Raw genomic sequence first — 19,732 nt, 5'->3', positions numbered from 1 at the left:
TTTCGAAAGTATCTTTCGAAAGAGCCTCTTTCGAAAGAGGTTTGCAGTCTAGACATAGCCTTTGTGTTTAGTGATCATGTTAATAATAGGAAATTCACTTGAACCCTGTCTACGCTTCAGAGCATGCCTTTCAGTCAGGACAGACAGGCATGCACTATGTCTGTTTGGGTTAGTGTGCTAAACACTGCAATGTGGATGTTATGGCACAGGCAGGAGCTTCAGCCAGTTCCCTGGGTACAGACCCACTGGGCTAGCTAGCTCATGCTGCTGGGTTGGCCCTTAGTTGGCTAGCTCATGCTGCTGGGTTGGCCCTTGGTTGGCTAGCTCATGCTGCTGCTTGTGCCACAATGACCCTACTGCTATTTTTAGTGTGCTAGTCTGAGAAGAGCAAACTTGTGTCTGTCTGCCCAAGCTGGGAGACACTCTCCTAGCTGCTGAGTAGCCATAACCTAAGTTAAAGATGCTATTCTGTGTGAATTTTATTGGGCTTCTTCGAAGTGTATGTAGGGGGCAGTGCTATGAAAAGATGAACATGGGGAATCATTGGGAAGCTGACAGTGTGGTGTGGGTTAAGAACCTGGGGGTGACTGAAGTGAGAGCAGATGCTGCCTGCGGCTTCCCTGCCTTTTCCAGTAGACATGACAATACTGTGGGAATGTCTAGTAATGGTTTTTGAGCTGTATTTTATGTATGGCTCTTTACAAATCCACTTTGTAGCATGCCAGATCTGTAGGGTCCCTAGGGTGGGGGAGGGGCTGATTTTTTGCCTGGGACAAGGGAGATAAGGGCTAGGTGTTTGGAGCACGTGTGCTGTCTGGGTTAAGACCAGATGCATTCACAAGAGATGCCTGGAACAAACGCTTATGAATGAATGCCCCAGGAGAGACAGCAGAAGAGCCAACAACTTGGGCATTGACACTGAAATAACTGGGACGCCGTTGCAGGCTGGACCCAGTATGGCTTAAGATTGGAGAAAAAAAAGGAATGAGGAGTATCAGGCTCTGACAGTTTTACATCAGAGAAAACATTAGCCCTGTGGCCGATCCTTTACGTGGGATACACAATCACCTCAGTGGTAATTTTGCCTTTACTCATAAGTGGACTCTGCAGCCCACTGCAACCCTGATGATTGGTCTGTTTACTACAAGAGAAAATAACAAATGCCAGGTGGTCTGCTTCCAGAGGTTTCTCAGACTGGGTTCCAGGACTGATGCTTTCTACTGGAGCTCTGAATTGGTGCCGCTGTATGCCTGTCCTCCTATTCAGATTATTCTTCAAGTCATTCTGAAGCTGCAGTTGGATTGTATCCAATTTATTTTTATTGCGCTAGCGTGACAGAGGTAATGAGGTTCTTCAACCTCCTCACATTGTCAGTTCAGCCTCCCACACCCCTTCCTCTTCACCCTGACCCCCTGACTCAGCACCGCAGTCAGGGTTTGCATTAAGGATTAAGCTCCCTGCATTTCAAACCACGGATGCTGGATGACTAGATAAGGAATGATGTTTGGAAGACCCCTGGGTCTTGCTTAGCAGTACAGGGCCCTCCACTAAGATGGCCTGTTCAGCCAAATGGAAGGGAGCCTCATCATGGTCATTACCCTGGGGAGTTCAGCCAATGCTGGCTTGTATCTATGACATCCTGGAAGTACTTGTTACACTTTCAGACTTCTGGCCTTGCACTTAGTTAATTGAGAATCCACCTATCAGCTGTTTCAGCACTTCTTCCCCCTATCCATGGGAAGTCAGTTTTTTCAAACCCTGTGGAAATGAGGTTTTTGAAAGGAGTCATTTGTCTCCATCCCTTAGCTAAAAAGTCATTTCCTTTAAGGGACTTTAGTATTATTTGAGTGGCTCTTATTGGGCCTTTGTTTAAGCCTCTGACAACTTCTTTCCCCCTTGTGTGCCAAAAACTGCCTTCCTTGCGATGATAGCATCTGCAAGGACAGTGTGTGATTGGCAGAACCTCCCTATATGAAATTTTCCAGAGGCAAAGTAACTTCAGACCATGCCCTAACTTTTTACCTCGGGTAGTTTTCCTGTTTCACTTGACCCAAATTATGTATCTACCAGTGTTCTTCCCTAAACCACAATTATCCCCAGATAAGCAGTATCTTCACATATTCAGTGTCTGGTGCTGCCTAAGGTCACATCTACACAGCAGGGCTAAAATCAGAAAAAGGTACGCAACTTCAGCTGCGTCAGTTGTGTAGCATAAGTCGAAATAGCTTATTTAGGCTTTAGGCACTGTCTACACAGCAGGAAGTTGAAAGAACACTCTTCCTTCAATTTCCCTTATGCCTTGTGAAATGAGGGTTACAGGAGTCAGAGCAAGAAATCCTCCAGCTAGACATTATTTCAAAATAAATCCTTGTAGTATAGATGCACACTGTGTTATTTTGCAATACTGTCAGTTATTCTGAAATTACCCTGCTGTGTAGACATAGCCTAACTTTTCATCTGGTTAGAACGAAACCTTTCCATTTTTCACTCCATCTGTTTATTTCATATACGGATTGGATGACGCCTCAAGCGGTCTCCTCACAATCTCCAAATGAATGTCCTATATCAAGACAGCATATGTAGCTCATATTATATCTACTCAAGAGATATGAGTTCCCTCCAAGAGATCTCAGGTGATGTCAATAACATTTCTAAACTATGTTCCCATATTAAACATTTGCCGGGGGGTTATTTGGTCCTCATGCATATTTTGCAAACCACCATACCATTATGAGTTCCTCCAAATCAGATGCAAACTTTAGGAAGGCAGTCTTGCGGTCCTTCTTTAAATAGACACCAAACACCTTAAATAGACCACCTCCTGCGAGTACTGCTTGAGAGGTACCTACATGGAACACAAGGCTGCATCTCCTTGAAGAAGAGCACATTATAGTAATCTGTAACTTTTGGGCTATGTCTACACTGCAGGCTTCTTGTGCAAGAACTGTTTTGTGTAAGAGTTTTTGTGTAAAATGTCTTGCACAAGAGCACGTCCACACTGTCATATGCTTTTGCACAAGAGATGTGCTTTTGCGCAAGAGCGTCCATGGCAGTGTGGACACTCTCTTGCACAAGAAAGCACTGATGGCCATTTTAGCCATAGGAGTTTCTTGCGCAAGAAACCCCTGTTGCCTGTCCACATTGCCTTTCTCGTACAAGAGCTCTTGCACAAGAGGGCTTATTCCTTGTGGGGAGAGGAATAACTCTTGTGCAAGAAGTCCTCTGTTCTGACACTTTACTATAAATTTACTTGCGCAAGAACACATGTAGTGTAGATGCTCTTCAAGTTTTTGCGCAAGAACGGCCGTTCTTGAGCAAGAAGCCTGTAGTGTAGATGTAGCCTGGTTGTTTGAGGTACAATGCAGACATGTATGCCATAGCCTACACTCCATCCCCTTGGCATCAAAGTCTACTCCTGACATTCGGTGCAGGAGTATAGAACTAAGGGGATTGGAGTGGCACCTCTCTTATGTGGTCAGGGGAAAGTCTGTGCATGCAGGGTGAGTGCCACCCATATGGGTACTACAAGGCAAAGGTCTTTGTCTCTGGAGTGAGTAGACACACACATAAAATACATGTCTGTATCATATTTTGAGGGATAACTGTGTCAGGATAATAATCTTTTTTTGCTGGCCCCCAAATGGGGGGCATCAAAATGATTATTTCCAGGAAACTGGATTGTAAGCACCTTGGAGGCTAGAGCCATCTTTTTTTGTTCTGTGTTTTTACAGCACCTTAGCACAATGCAATTCTGCTGTATGACTAGAGTTCCTAATTGCTGCTGCAATACAAAATAATTAGCATCAATTAATAATAGCTCAGGCTCTGTAAATCCATGCCAAGAGGGATCTGATATGCTTAGGTATGGGGGAAACCTGGCACTACAGACATAGCCTTAGTCTTCACTCTAGTTGTTGATGCCATGGAGGAAAGGGTATGAAACAGACCCTATATAAAATGAGACTTTACTAGCCAGATGGTTTGGAGACCAAAGAGATTGTTAATTACTGAGAGATTAATTTGATCCTTGTGGCTAGCCCTCTAACAAAATGAGATTTTATAACAGCTGAGAGAGGCAAAGAGAGTACTCTTCCTTTTAATATCCCAGACTTATACAATTTATTAACTATACAGATTACAAGTCTGACAGCTCTTTATGTCTACCAGCATGTTATATTGGCTATTCCACAGGCACAGAATCTGACTGATACGTTTTACTTTTTTTATAACAATCTGGAAATCAGGAGTGAGACGCTGCACTGTTGTCCTTCCAGCAATACAGCAATGTTCAAGAATCACACCAGAGTGCCACTGCAATGAAATGAAACATCCTGAAATAAGAGCAGTCTTGACTCAGCTCAGTGTTTTGCCTAGCACACGTGCTATCAGAACTGAATTTTTGCACAAGCTAAGTAAGCTACAGTTTAGGCCCTCAGATTATGAGGGGGCCTCTAAATAAAAAAAAAAGTTTTTATTTGCATCCTGCCTATGTACTGGTATAAATGCAAATATAAAACTTTATTTCTAGTTTCATTGTCCCTTTTGTTAGAATAATACACATTTTTTGGTAATGCTATGGGGCCTCTCAAAGTTGACATAGCTTAGGGCCTCAGCCCTGCCTGCTATAGGAAGAAGCTGTGAAGTTGTTACATTAAAATTTTTCTGAAGTGTTTAGAAAAGTGAGACCAGCCAAAGCTAGAAAATTCAAATGTAATATAGTTTCTCATGTTCCATCCTTAACTTATGCTATTGCAAAGCAGTGGTTATAAGCTGTGGATGAGGTGTCCGTATTATCATTGAATGCTCCTAATTTTGCTTGTTTGTGTTACAAACAGGATGTTATTTACATAGTTTCCATGTTTTGTCCTTTTTGCAAACATATGTATTTACTTGAGCTACCCTCAATAAAGGTTTGTATTATTCAGGACACTATACGTAATGTTTGTACGGCTAAATCCTTGAATTGGCAGGGGGGTATGGTGCCCAGCAATGATGGAATTGACTGCAGATTTATTTTCAATGTCATTCTGCACAAATGCTCCATCAAAGACAGATGTGTGATCAGACAGCATGACCTCCTGAAATTCCCCACGTGAATATTTTTATTGAAATTTCTTTCTCTTGTTGTTATCTTGATAGCTATGTACATTTTCATTTTCTTGACCTCTGTTATCCAGGTACAGTCTTGCACCAAATGATTTGTAATAACTTAGGCCAGATCCGCAGCTAGGGTAAATCAGAATAACTCGGTTGTGTGCTCCTAAACAACCTACAGTTCTCACATATCACTCTTTAATAAAATCCTTAGCCTTTCTTTCCTTACGCCTTCCCCATTCCATCTTGCCAGTTACACTCTTAAAATCGCCTGAAGCAACACTTAGCACAGAACATCTACCTTTCCCAGTATGTTTAAATATGTACTATGGTACATAGAGGCATATCCTTGCTCAGAGCAATGGTCTGTGAAAAGACATATATAGAAATAATATTTAAATCTGAGAATACAGCAAATTTTTACAAAACAAAGCCTCCAGTGTGCCTTTCAGAATAATGCTAGAAACACAAAGGTGGTTGCATCTATTTTTACAACTTGCTTGACAACTTTGGAAGTCTGTGGCTATCTGCTTTGGGAGGCAGGGAGTTCTCTGAAGATTTTGAAAGTGCTGCTACTTATTGTCTGCACAAGCAAGTCTGTCTCAGGCTTGAAACATCCTCTCTCTTTGCTGAGTTCTAAGCAACATTCAGAGATCTCTCCCCTCCCCTGCCCACTTCCTAGTATCTTTCACCCGATCCTAGTTATTGAGTCTAAGTGAACTGGAAGCCTCCAGACTTTGTCAGATTGTTATTAAATAAGTTCCTAAAGGTAATGTATCTTGCACTGTGAAGAATGTACGATAGAAGCTGGAAAGAATCTTAAAGTTACTCGCTTTCTTGTAAATCCAGTCTGTAGATTATAACTTCATTCTATGGCTCTCTCTGCACTGGTACAGGTCTGTCTTAAAGACTAAACTTATCTTAAAAAACCATGTGTAATGTAGTTAGCACATATAGAGTGATACACCAATTATCACTCCTCTCATCCTATTCCTAACGATTTTCATTGGGGGCTTAATGAACACCACATTATGTAACCCTGCATATAAATCACGGCAGCCAGTTGCCAGGTTAACAAAGCTTGCTTTGAGATCAATGAAGCTTTTTTTACTGAGATTAACTTTACCTTCAAATGTGGAAAATAATTTTTAAAAAAATTGACCGGCACTTAATGGGAGACCTGTAAAAAAAATTGTTTCAGTGATGCAATATTGTGAAAGAAAACTAGCACTCTGTGGGTGCATCTAGACTGGCAAGATTTTGCACAAAAGCGGCTGCTTTTGCGGAAAAACTTGCCAGCTGTCTACACTGGCCGCTTGATTTTGCGCAAAAACCCTTGACGTTCTACTGTCCGAAATCAGTGCTTCTGCAAATGCTTTGACGTTCCCGTTTGGGAAAAAGCCCTCTTGCAGATACCCCACCAAGCACGATGGCAGCTCCAGGTGGGGATCAGCCACCCGCACCCCCAGCACAGGAGGCCCCCAGGGCCAGAAAAAGAAGGGCCCCATCCTGGTCCCCGGGGGAGCTGGAAGCCCTCATGGACCTCTGGCAGGAGAAGGAGGCCCTGCACGAGACCCACTCCCGACGCTGGAACGCAGACATTTTTTCCCGCATGGCCCAGGCGCTCACCCAGCAGGGTCATCCAGCCCGGACCCTGGAGCAAATCTGGGCAAAGAACTGCGCCTGGGCTATGTGCGGGCCAGCAAGGGTCAGGGGGCAGGAGCCAACACCTGCCCCCTTTACCAACGGCTCCACACCATCCTGGGCCAGCCAGCACCGGAGGCACAGGATGTCCCAGTGGACAGCAGCATGCGCCCTCCCCCCCACCCCATCACCAGGACCACTTAGGCGGGGGAAGGAGACAGCAGTGCATTGGAGGACGAGGCCAGCACTGCTACCCTGCAGGCCCCCTCCGGCAGTCCTGATGTCTCCCGTGCATCCTCAGAGCTGGGGAAGGATCCACTGGTGAGTGTTGCACAAAGGCTGGGAGGGGGCAGGGACAGCAAGTCACTCAGGCCACGTGAACTGCACGCTGTGTAGCATTAGGCAGGAAGCAGCATGTGCCGTCTGGTGACCGAGCGGGATGTGGCCACAGCAGGCAGCTGCAGGGTACGCCTGGGACCGTGCTGCTCACACACATTTGGCAGGACCAGGGGGAAGGGTGGATGCCGGTTGGAACCAGCCAGGGCCCCAGGGACTCAGGCCAGAGCCCGCAGCTCCGCAAGGGTGCAGCATGGAGAACGGCAACACTGTCCAATGCCTGACTGTGAGGCACAACCAGCTGCTCCTGGGAAAACCGCGGCATCACAGCCCTGCGAGCGTGGCCCCCACTGAGCCCCTCGCCTGCTCCCGGTGCCTTGGCTGGCTCCCCGAGGGAAGTCCCCACTGCGGCCGCACATGTCCCTGGGCTACATGTGTGAGGTCTAACGGGAGGAGCAGGAGCGCTTGGGCTGGCCCTAGGGCTGCCTGGGTTTTGCTGCAAGGATGAGACACTCCCCAGTCACCCCTGGTTCCGTCCAGGAGAGATCCCACGCGATGGGGATCTGAGAGCCCAGACCACGTCTGCCAGATGTGCTCCTAGGCACTGTGTGGGGATTCATCTCGCTCCCTGTCAAACACCATTGATTAGCCGAAAGCCTCACAGCCTCCACTGGCAGGGAGTTCCACAGGTGAAGACAACACAAGCGCCCTCCCACCCTCCATGGGGCCAGGACACAGACCGGTGATTACAATACATGGAGGATGACTCTACTCCAGGGGCTGTCCTGTATGCAAACATACCACACGGGGAGCAAGGGGGTAACCGAGTGGTCCCAAGCCACACTACTGTGGTGTCACCTGGGCTCAGGGGTGGAGGGCATGGAGTGTGGGGACAGTGGCCGGGCTGCCTGACTGACCCATCCTTTCTTCTCTTCCCTGCAGCGGGACCAAGCACAAGCCGGGGACTCTCTAGTCCTGCAGCAGCAGCACCCCCAGCCACCCAACCACCAAGGCAGCGGCTCCGCCACTGGGACCAGCTCCTTCGGTGCCACGTGCAGGCCGTCGAGCGTGTCGAGGCAGCCATCACTCGGCGCGTGGAGGTGGACCTGCAGTGGTGCCAGGAGGCCCGGGGCGCCTTCCAGGCCCAGTGCATCCACATGGCGGATTCGATCACCTCCCTCACCACCCACATTGGTCATGCCATCCATTATGGCATGGCCTTGCCCCATGCCCCCGCCATCCCTCCCCTAGCACTGCCCCTGCCCCCTCCTGCAATGACCCCTCCTGCTCCTGTCCCTGCCCCTCCTGCTCCTGCAATGGCCCCTCCTGCCACTCCTGCTCCTCCTGCCCCTCCTGCCCACCTCCCCGTGCAGCCTGCCCCGATGCGGCCTGCCCCCCATGTGCAGGTCCGCCCCCGCAGGAGCACTTGCAAGTGCCACCCCTCCAAGGAGTAGCTCCTCCTCCTCCCAGTTCAAGATCTCCTCCACCTCTCCCCCTTGTAAATAAAAACATACAAGTTTTTTCTGTTCAAAACAAAACTTGTGTTTGGTGTTTATTGGGAGGTAAGGGGAGGGGAAAGGGGAAAGTATAGGAGGGAGTTGTCAAGGGAGACCGAGCCTCTCAGATGCGCACCCCATCCTGGTGCGCCTGGAGGATGGCAGCTGTGTGGGGCTGTTCATAGCCCTGGCCCTCGGCTGCCATCCATGCAGGGAGGAAGGCCTCCCCACTCCTCTCCACAAGATTGTGGAGCACGCAGCCACTACCTCCGTGGCATTCCGCTCACCCATCTCGAGACAGGTGAGCAAACAATGGAAGTGGGCTTTTAAGTGGCCAAAGGCGCACTCCACTTGATTCCAGGCCCGGTTGAGGTGGTCGTTGAACCGGGCCCGGTTCTGGTCCAGCCACCCTGTGTAGTGCTGCATTAGCCAGGGCAGCAGAGGGTAGGCCGTGTCCCCGATGATACAGATGGGCATAGGCACATCCCTGACAGTAAACTCCCTCCGGAAGAAGTAGGTGCCCGCCTCCAGCCTGCAAAACAGGCCAGAGTTGCGGAGGATGCGGGCGTCGTGTGCCCTACCGGACTAGCCCGCATAGACATCCAGGAAGCAGCCACGGTGGTCCACAAGGGCCTGAAGAACAATCGAGCAGTACCCCTTCCTGTTCATGAAATGGGCTGCTCGATGCTCCAGGGCCCGGACGGGGATGTGGGTTGCATCCAGCGCTCCTCTGCAGTTGGGGAACCTGAAGGCGGGAAAGCCGGCCAGCGTAGCGTCCACGTCGCGCAGGCGGATCACTCTTGGGAGCAGGACATCGTTGATGGCGTGGATGACCTACAGAAGGGTACAGAGAAACACAGGGGAACACATCACATAAGGCAGGGGTGAGTGTGCACTCCCTTAGCCCCCCACCGTGATTCCCTCTGTCCTCATGCACACACACACGCACATGCACACACACATCACAGCCCCCTCGCCCTATGCCCCCCCCCCCGCCAGCAGGCCTGTGCAAGGGAGGGACTGCCCAAACACCTGGGTGACCCAGCCTGGAGTCTTGACTGCCCCTGGGCATGGAGTGCAACACCCTCCGCCCACCCCACTCCCCCTGGGACTTACCTCCATGACAATGACACCGATGGTGGATCTGCCCACCCCGAACTAGTGTGCCACCGATCGGTAGCTGTCTGGGGTGGCCAGCTTCCAGACTGCGATGGCGACCCTCTTGTCGACGGGGATGGGTGCCCGTAGCCGGGTGGTGGCTCCCTGGAGCACAGGGGCAAGCCAGGCACACAGCTTCAGGAAGGTCCGCTTTCGCATGCGGAAGTTCCGGAGCCATTGCTGGTCGCCCCATTGCCCCAGGACCAGCCTGTCCCACTAGTCCGTACTGGTGTCCAGTCTCCACAGTGGCCTCTCCACCCTGGGGTGGGGATGCCACAGGGACGCCATGGCCTCCGTGATGAGGGAGTCCAAAGCGGTCTGCGCCTCCTGGTCCTGGAACAGAAGGGCACGAGCCTGGAGCACCAACTGCAGGCACTCCAAAATGGCCGGCAGGGGCCAGAGCAGGCACATGGCCACCCCTGGCTCCATGGCAGACAAAATAAGGCGAAAGAAAAAAAAACAGGCAAAAGCAATAGGTGGCAAAAGGTAGAGGACAACCACCAAAACTGCTACGGCTGTCAGTCCCTGCAAGAGGTCCTATAGCACGCAGCAGGAGAGAAACGGCTGTCCAGGGAGATCCCTTTAAGCCCGTGTCTCAAAGGAACTCCAGCCCCCACTTCTTCCCCTCCCCCCGGAAAGGACTGGTGCCCTTTTGCCCTCTGCAAAATGGTTCCAGGCTTCTGCTTTTGCGCAAAAGCATCCCACCAATGTAGACGTGCTTTTATGCAAAAGCGCATCATTATAACGATACCGCCGTGCCAATCTAGACATGCTTTGCGCAAATACTTTTAACGGAAAAACTTTTCCGTTAAAAGTATTTCCGCAAAATCATGCCAGTCTAGACACAGCGGCTGTGTCTAGACTGGCATGAATTTCCGGAACTGCTTAAAACGGAATACTGTTCCGTTTTCAGTTTTTCCGGAAAAGGAGCATCTACATTGGCAGGCTGCTTTTCCGGAAAAGCCCTTTTTCCGGAAAAGCGTCTGTGGCCAATGTAGACGCGCTTTTCCAGAAAAGAGCCCCGATCGCCATTTTCGCGATTGGGGCTTTTTTTCCAGAAAAGACTACTGGGCTGTCTACACTGGCCCTTTTCCGGAACAGTGTTCCGGAATAAGGACTTATGCCCGAGCGGGAGCAGAATCGTTTTTCCGGAATAGCGGCTGATTTTGTACAGTAGAGCGTCGTTGCTTTTCCGGAAATTCAAGGTCCAGTGTAGACAGCTCGCAGCTTATTCCGGAAAAGCGGCTGATATTCCGGAATAAGTGGCCCAGTGTAGACACAGCCAGCCTGTGTGTCAAGTATCAGAGGGGTAGCCGTGTTAGTCTGAATCTGCAAAAGCGACGAGGAGTCCTGTGGCACCTTATAGACTAACTGAAGTGTAGGAGCATAAGCTTTCGTGGGCAAAGACCCACTTCGTCAGCCTGTGTGTGTGTTTGATGCCCATGTATAACAGACAGAATGGGTAGGCACTCAGATAGCATGAGTGCATCATAAGAACCTGAAACAGATAGATACCACCACTGATATTCCAGCAAGAACAGGAGATGAGTTGTGACTCTCTGGGATGCAATTTGTTCTCTTGTATGTCGCTGAGGCAGTGCAGCTATATGTTGCCAACTGTGGGCAGAATGAAAAATTACAGTCTAGATCTGTCAAGGCACACGGTGGGTGAGGTAATATTTTCAGTTGGAGCAACTTCTTTTGCTGAAAAGAGACAAACTTTGAAGCTTGCAAAATTCTTGAGGTTTCCTTCAGGACCTGAGGAAGAGTTTTGTGTAAGCTTGAAAGCAAACTGACTGGCTCTGGGTTATTTGAGCAAAGTATTAGTCATTTCTTGTTAGACTTCTTTCTTGTTGAACATTCAGAGCTTCCCCAATATATCTGTGCTTAAACCACATCTGCATCTGTTCATGTTTGCTTTCTGTGAAACAAGAAAAAAACAATCAGTACTGTAAGATGTTATATCAGTGCACATCATTTGCTCCCTGAGAAGTGTAGCAACATATCTAGAAGTAATGACATATTTGTTTCTATTTGCCAAGGCAGCAGGTCACCTAAAGATGCAGTTGCAATTCAGTTTCATCTGTGCAATTAGTAATAGTACTATTGCAGTAGCTCCTTGATCAGTAGTGGGCAGCCTGTGGCCTGAGAGCCACAGACAGCCCGTCAGGGTAATCTGATAGCAGGTTGTGAGATTTTGCTGATGTTGACCCTCTGGAGGAGCTGCTCCCTGCAGCTCCCAGTTCTTTGTTCCTAGTCTGGAAGCTGTGGGAAGCAGCAGCCAAGTCCATGCAGCCCCTTTGGCTGCAGGCCCCTCCTCCATAGCTCCCATTGGCCAGGAACAGAGAACTGCAGCCACTGGGAGCTACAGGGAGCAGTTCCTTCAGATGGTCAACATCAGCAAAATATCTCCTGACCCGCTATCAGATTACCCTGATGGGCCACCTGTATCCTAGAGACTTCAAACAGGAAGTGGGGGCTTATTGTGCAGGTCACTTTACACCCATCTAATGTACAGCCCCGGCCTCAAACAGCTTGCAATCTACATATGTACCTAGGGAAAACAGGTAGCTACAACAAGCAGATGCAGAGGTTCTAGGTAACAGTGAGATGATTACAGTTTGCATAATAACAAGTAGTTATGGAATATCAGCTGCCTTCCTATGGTCAAGTGTTTTGTAGGCATCATGGCAGACGTAAGTGGTGGGCAAAGGTAAGGCTGGGGGAGACAAGCACCCAAGCCCATCCCTAGCCCCTCCCTTTCTGTCCAGGCTCCAAGACTCCATCACAGGGAGGTAGGGAAGCAGGTGGCCTGAACTTCTACAACTCCAGAGCACAGAGAGAGAGGAGGGCACACATCCCCAACCTCCCCACGCAGCACATGGCCCCAGCCTCCTGGGCCCTGGACCATAGGGAGGACAGGCACTCAGGGGCAGCAAGACTCCATCCCCATTATGCCTACAGTAAGCATTCTTGGGGCCGTGTATGGATGGGGACAGACTGCCATTCCCCACCTAGCATACATGATGCCATGATGGTAGAACAAGTTGTAATGAGAGATTTTAAGGTAATGCAATGGCTTTGTGGCCATAGGCATCAGTTTCTCATCTTGCTGGGGGTGCTTGACCTGTCTGCTCTTCTCCAGTACCCACTCCCCACACCATTTATTCCAAGCTCCTATTCCCTCCCTATCTCTTCCTACCCCCCTGCTCCACCCACACCCCATCTCTTCCCCACCTTCTCCCCCAAGTGCGCACTGTCCTCACTCCTCCCCTTCACTCACAGAACTTGAACGCTAATTTGCCGTTCTGGAAATGCTGGAAGGGAGGAGGAGGCAAATGCGGAGCTGTAGGCATGTAAGAGTCATGGGTGGGGGGAGAAGATGGGAGAGCTTGGTGTTGATGGTGCTCCACACCCATTAATTTTTCCCTGTGAGTGCTCCAGCCCCGGAGCACCCACAGAGTTGGAATCTGTGTTTGTGGCTGTTTATGGCACACTCCTGTGCAGAAGGGAGGCATGAAAATAAGTGTAAAGGTGTTTTAAAATGTCTATTATACGTGTTAATAAAGACTATAAAGTAACTGTAATTGCTCCAAATAGGTGTGGAACACTGCAAGAACATTTTTTGTGCTTTTCTATATTTTGTGGCTTCTGTGCACTAACACTGCACATGTAAAGGTTGAGATTAATGACTCATAAATGGTTTGATTTTGATTTTCACAAGTCTTAGGGATTTCATCTTGTCAGCTGCTGTGTCTTTTTTTTAATTGCAGGTGAATCAATTTGGAAAGCTTTTTTCTTCACTCCAAACTTTAATCCAGAAGGCTCCAACGGTTGCTATAATGCCCATGTGTGCTATTGCTCCGGAAGCTCTGTGACACACCACAACCCACCACTGCTCTTTGATCTCTCCAGAGACCCCGGAGAGAAGAATCCACTGACACCGCAGACTGAGCATCATTTCTATGAAATCCTTGATGTCATTCAACAAGCAGTAAACAACCACACCAAATCATTGCATAGAGTCTCCGACCAATTATCCTGGGGGAATATCCTTTGGAAGCCATGGCTTCAGTTATGTTGCTCGTCCGTCTTTCTGTCTTGTTACTGTGACCATGAGTCTGAAGAAAAACTGAGCTTGCCTAAGGTGTAATGGCACTGCAACATCCACACATGTTTTTTTGGATAAACCTCTTCAAATTTTATCTCCAGTAATTGGAACAAGCAGTATTGTTAGGTGGCTTTTCTTGAACCACTATACTACATAATCTTTACAATCCCACTGAGGCTGTTAGGACTAGCATAGGTCTATAGTATCTGCTGGAATCCCAAATCCTACTACAGTAAAACTCCAATGCTCCGGCACTTCTGATGGTCCGGCACCATTGGGAACCCGGAAGTGCTCCGGGCAGCTGGACAATTGGAGCTGCTCTGTGCCCGGCTTCCCCAATTCAGCTGCTGCTGAAACTGACCAGCAGCTGAATCGGGGAACCCGGCATCATCCCAGCTGCTTTTGGGGACTCCTGGAGCAGAGCAGCTGGAGTGCTGCTGGGTTGGTCCCGCAGCACCAAGGGGCGGCATTACAGGACCAGTCTGGCAGCACCCCAGCTGCTCTGCTCCAGGCGTCCCCGATTCAGCCGCTGCTGAAACTGACCAGCAGTGGCTGAATCAGGGATGCCTGGGGCAGAGCCGGACTATCGGAAGGAGAGGTATGAGGCGGTCTGGGGTGGCTGAAGGCAGCATTGCCAGCAACAGCAGCAGCCACTGCATAGAATTGAGAGTGGCAACGGGGCACTAAGTATTCTGTGAAAAGGGAGTGACAAAGTTTCTTTGTGTTACTAAATAATAACTATTTTCTAAAATAATGTTTTGCTTATAACAGTAATTCAATACAAATGTGTTTTAGTCTGAATTTAAAAGTAGTGAGAAGGTAAATTCATTTTCAACAATAGGGTTGTAAATTTAACATTTAAAAATGTGTTTTTCATTTGTAGGAGGGGAGGTTGCACTGAGATTTGCTGTGTAAGAGGGGTCACCCCAGACCCCTCAGAACCCTCCCCCCATCCCGATAGTCTGTCATATTTGATAATCCGGCACCCCCTGGGTCCTAAAGGTGCTGGATTATTGGAAGTTTACTGTATATGGAGTAACCCATCTTTAAAATACTTCAGTGCCAAATACTTTTGGGGGAGGGAAAATCAATCCTGGACTCTCCATTCCAGAGGAAAGAATATATTCTGGAGCAGCACAGCCTTTATATACCCTTGGCATAGTCCTTTCTCACAGAGTGTTTGTATGAAGCAGGAGTGCCTGCTGTATTCACAGATGGGCAAGCTATGGCCACTCCGCACTTAGTGCACTATTTCCTAAAACCTCTGACTCCATCTGTGTTCACAAGTTTTGAAGGTATATACACTTTCCAGATGCAGCTTTCACACCTTGCACCTGCCCCCATTGATAACTATCTACTGTTATGAGAGCATTACAGGAAGGAAAAAATACAAAAAAGATACAAAATTGAAGAGGATTAGAGAGCTGCCTAAATAGATGGTAGCAGAAACAGACAGATAAAGAAAGAATTAATAGATTCATTCATGATTGGCAGTCAATGCTGCTATAGAACAATGAATAGATATCTGACTATACAATACAATTCATGGATGACTACATAGTAACAGCTGCCCATATTTAATAGGAATACCAGATGATGTCCCTTGCTTACACCAGTTTCTGGAAAGGCAGATGGGCATACTGAGCTACTGACCTTGAGAGGCAGAAAAAAGAATGTGTCATATGAAGCCTTTTACAGATGCTAATCATGTGAAGAGGTCCAACTTGGCCCAGTTGACTGGATCCATTCTACTTTTCCAACAAGGCCCATAAGAATAATGAATACTCCCAAACAAGCTCCAAAGACTGAATGGCCAATCCATACATCCAAACTCCAAACATAGGCCCTGTGTTTCTCCCCATGTGTGGTACTTTGCAAATCAGCTGTTTCACTGATGGCGGAAAACTTCCTTTAAAAAAAGATCTTACTTCCAATATTTGAAATTATTTGTGGTGAAACCCCCTACAAGATCTACTGTTTTCTGAGAAGTCTAAACAAAGTAGATCTTGAATGCTCACATTTTCCCCAGGCTGAACGTGTATACTCTCTATTCTAATAAGGCTAAGAAAAATCTACAGCACTTATGGGCTAAATTTGGTACCAGCATTTAGTCTGCATCTTATTCACTCATGCTTTCTTTTCATTCTGCAGAAAAACAAATTAATATTATTATTTTGGCAGATAATTATGAGTAGGAAAACCTACCAGTAATAACTAAAATTATGTAATGTTGAATAACATAAAGAGACTTTGACCTTGTCACAGAAACCTAGCAAATTCCTGTCCATCCAACAACATAATGTATTAAGGGCAAGGTTTCTCAAACTGAGGGATGTGAGCTGTCAGACCATGGGCAGTGGGGCTTTGGCTCCTTGCATGGCTGACAGCTAGAGCTCCAGCAGCCTGGGGCTGACTGCCAAAGCCAGTGCATGCACCCAGCTCTGAAGGCAGCATTGCCAGCAGCAGCAGCAGCCACTGCAGAGAATTGAGAGTGGCAACGGGGCACTAAGTATTCTGTGAAAAGGGAGTGACAAAGTTTCTTTGTGTTACTAAATAATAACTATTTCCTAAAATAATGTTTTGCTTATAACAGTAATTCAATACAAATGTGTTTTAGTCTGAATTTAAAAGTAGTGAGAAGGTAAATTCATTTTCAACAATAGGGTTGTAAATTTAACATTTAAAAATGTGTTTTTCATTTGTAGGAGGGGAGGTTGCACTGAGATTTGCTGTGTAAGAGTGAGAATCACTGCATTAGAGGCATTTGATGGTTTTAGCAAGTCCCTAATACAATATGATCCTTTCTGAAATTAACATTCAAAAAGTGCATTTAGCTAAATTTAAAGTAGTGATGCAGGACTCTTGGGGGGAAGGGGGAGGACTTGAGCTTCCTGTCATGGGTTATATATGTTTTGATATAGAAAAATCTAGCCCTCTGCTTATTATAATCTAGAGTTTTATTTGTCTTATTTTGAACCTCATGAAAGGAAGCTTACGGCTTCACAGATGTATGCATGGCATCCATATATTTTTCTTGGGAAGTATGAGGTCATATTTCCCATATTTCCCATTTGGGATCATTTATTGCAGATTTATCATTATACAGTTTTTCTAAATATTATACCATGAGTGCCATCTGTAGGTTGACAATAACATAGCAAGATCCTGTGTACTGTGACAAGTCAGGTCAAATAACTCCCTGATAACCAATTTGGCTTATTTATATTACAGCTGAAAAGCCACGAGGTAGCCATTCAGCTATGTTTGCTGTCTGCTTTATTTAATCACAGCAAATACACGATAAATTTAGCAATAAAAAAATCTGTTTATGCTTGTTGTACTGTAAGTACTTTTTTACTGTTGTCTATGTGAACTCTTCAGGAATGAATTTATGAAACCTTATATGTTCTCATACATTTTTGGCTTACTCTGAAGCATAGGCATCGACTTCCCCTCTACCTGGGGGACTTTGGACTTCCCCTATGCCATAGGTCCTGCTCCCACTCCACCTCTTCCCCAAGACCATGCCTCTGCTTTGCCCCCATCTTACCTCATTCCATCCCCTTTCCCAAGGTCTGTCCTTTTCTCCCCTGCCTCTTCCCCAAGTCTCTACCCTACCTCTTCCTGGTTCCTCCCCTGAGTGCACCCAATCCCCGCCCCACTTTTCCTCCTAGAGCTTCCTGAATGCCATGAATAAACTGTCTGCAGTGCTCCAGAAGCTCTGGAAGGGAGGGGGAAGAATTTGATCAGCAGGGCCACCATTTCATGAGATGTTCTGGGGGGAAGGAGAAGGGGGGAGCTTGGCTGCCAGTAGGTGCTCCAGCCCCAGGTCTTTCTCATCTCGGCACCTACAAGCTTAACACAACTCAAATTCTTCCTAGCCCCTTTCCATCTAAGTCTCTATAGCTATTCCAATCACCACAATAAAAAGAAATCTTTTAAAATAGATGCAGTTTTCTGAGCTCTAATACCCTAATCCTCTACTTATTGGTTAAGGTCTAACATGAATGCTTCAGTTAACTGTATATTATAACGTCAAATACATTTTAAAAATCATAGACAGTTGAAGTTATTTCTCCTATGTGCCACATTTCATACTTACACAAATACGAGGTAACACAGTGTTTCATTTGTTGACACTGCAATTAAAATCTGATATCTGATTGTACAATTGTTACTTCAATAAACATTTTATTAAATATAACACTGTGTTTTTTGGCAGGTAAACTGGATGCTATTTTGTTTAGTGCTTAATAAAATAGTCCCCCCTCCCACATTGCATATATATTGTACCTTTCAGTGGCATATCAGATACTGATCATTAAAACTCTTCCACCTCTGTGGTTTAATTATTACAAAGGCTTTAACATGATACAGGGTGTCAGTCTAGATCATTGTTTGTCAACCAGTGGAAGTCTGGGAGTTTCAGCAACACAAGTGAAATTTGGCAAAAAATGTCCAGGTTTTTGCCTTGCAACGACAATTGGGGAGGGGGCAGCGGCATGTGCCTGTCAAATTGAATGTTCGGAGCTGCGCGCCTGGACATTAACAGACGCTCTGCGCACGTGTCCCAGCACTGATGGGAAAAGCATGTGGCTGCGGCAGTGGCGGCTCCAGTGAGACCCAGGACAGCTCCAAGTTGGGAGGCAGATTTGGGCGGGGGAAAAAAAATCACTTCCACGGCTGCCTCTCCTAGTTTGTTTCCTCTCTGGCAGCCTCCCCGGGGTGCTCCAGCAGGGAGAGCAGCTGAACCTGGAGATGCACATTACCACCACCCCCGCCAGCAGCTCAATACAACACATCCCCATCACCCCTTCCCCATGGCGCTGCAGAGCAGAGCTAAAAGGCAATGAAGCGGCACAATAAGCTTTGCTCCAAAGCCCTGCACCATGCAGCTTCCATACATCTTTTGGAACTGTTCAGAATGGCAAGTGGCATGTCACTGAAGAGTGAGTCCATCTGCACCTGTTAGGGACTGTAGGTGAATTAGAGGAAATGTGTGACTTTGACTGCTTAGTGTACTTTGCCAGGCTGTCCCTAAGTGCAATATTCCTTAGGGTCAGATTACCCCATGCTTTGGAGCAGGGGTGGGGAACCTGTTTTTCTATCAGGGGCCACTAACCCACAGAAAAAAATCAGTTGTAGGCTACATACAGCATCACGGGGAGAGGAGCAGCATGGAGGCTCTGGGCTTCCCTTAGGCTCTGGGGTGAGACCAGGGATGAAGAGTTCATGGACTGGGGCAAAGGGTTTGGAGTGAGGGAGCAGACTCGGGGTAGGTTTCAGGAGGCAGTAAGGATGCAGGACTGGGTTCTGACCTGGGATAAGGGGTTGGAGTGTGGGAGGGCTCTGGCTGGGTGGTGCTTACCTCAGGCAGCTCTGGCCATTGATGCAGAGGGTCTAAGGCAGGCTCCCTTCCTGCCCTGGTTCCTTGCTGGTCCCTAAAGCAGCCAGCATGTCCAGCCTCTATCTGGAGAGCCGTGTGGGTGTGCATTGCCTGCACCTTGGGCACTGTCCCTGCAGCTCCAATTGGACAGGAATAGTGGCCAATTTGAGCTGTGGGGCAGGTGTTTGGGCAGGGCTTCCTTGATTGCCCCTGCACATAGGTGCTGCAGGAACAGGTTTGGGGTTTCTGCCCTGCGGCATGGACGCTTGCCCCTGGCCAGATGAAATGGAGCAATGGGCCAGATCCAGCCTATAGGTTCCCCACCCCTGCCTTAGAGTCCATGTGTGTAGTTAGGGGGGACCCATGTGGTCCTTGGTCCCTGGCTCCAGGGTAGCTGCCAGGGCAGACAGCCTCAGAATCTGGGTCTTAGGAGCCGGATGAAGTGTTGCAAAGCTGGGAGCTCTCATAGTTTTCAGGCTTTTGGCTCCTCAGCAGTCTGGAAACCCA

At 47.8% G+C, this 19,732-nt stretch overlaps 1 protein-coding gene across 5 annotated transcripts in view; it reads left to right on the top strand.

Moving 5' to 3' along the window:
- Positions 1-17,750, top strand: part of STS (steroid sulfatase) — a 187,368-nt gene extending 169,618 nt beyond the window's left edge. For all 5 annotated transcript variants that reach the window (XM_075915380.1, XM_075915349.1, XM_075915356.1 and 2 more), the window contains one exon: positions 13,502-17,750. In XM_075915380.1, the coding sequence (XP_075771495.1) occupies positions 13,502-13,881 (380 nt within the window). In that variant the 3' untranslated portion in view covers positions 13,882-17,750. The remainder of the gene's footprint in view (positions 1-13,501) is intronic.
- The last annotated feature ends 1,982 nt before the right edge of the window (positions 17,751-19,732 follow it).

The sequence above is a fragment of the Pelodiscus sinensis genome, chromosome 1, assembly GCF_049634645.1.
Source record: "Pelodiscus sinensis isolate JC-2024 chromosome 1, ASM4963464v1, whole genome shotgun sequence".
Classification (NCBI taxonomy): Eukaryota; Metazoa; Chordata; order Testudines; family Trionychidae; genus Pelodiscus; species Pelodiscus sinensis.
The sequence above is the reverse complement of the archived record's forward strand: the minus strand, read 5'-3'. Positions and strand labels throughout refer to the sequence as shown.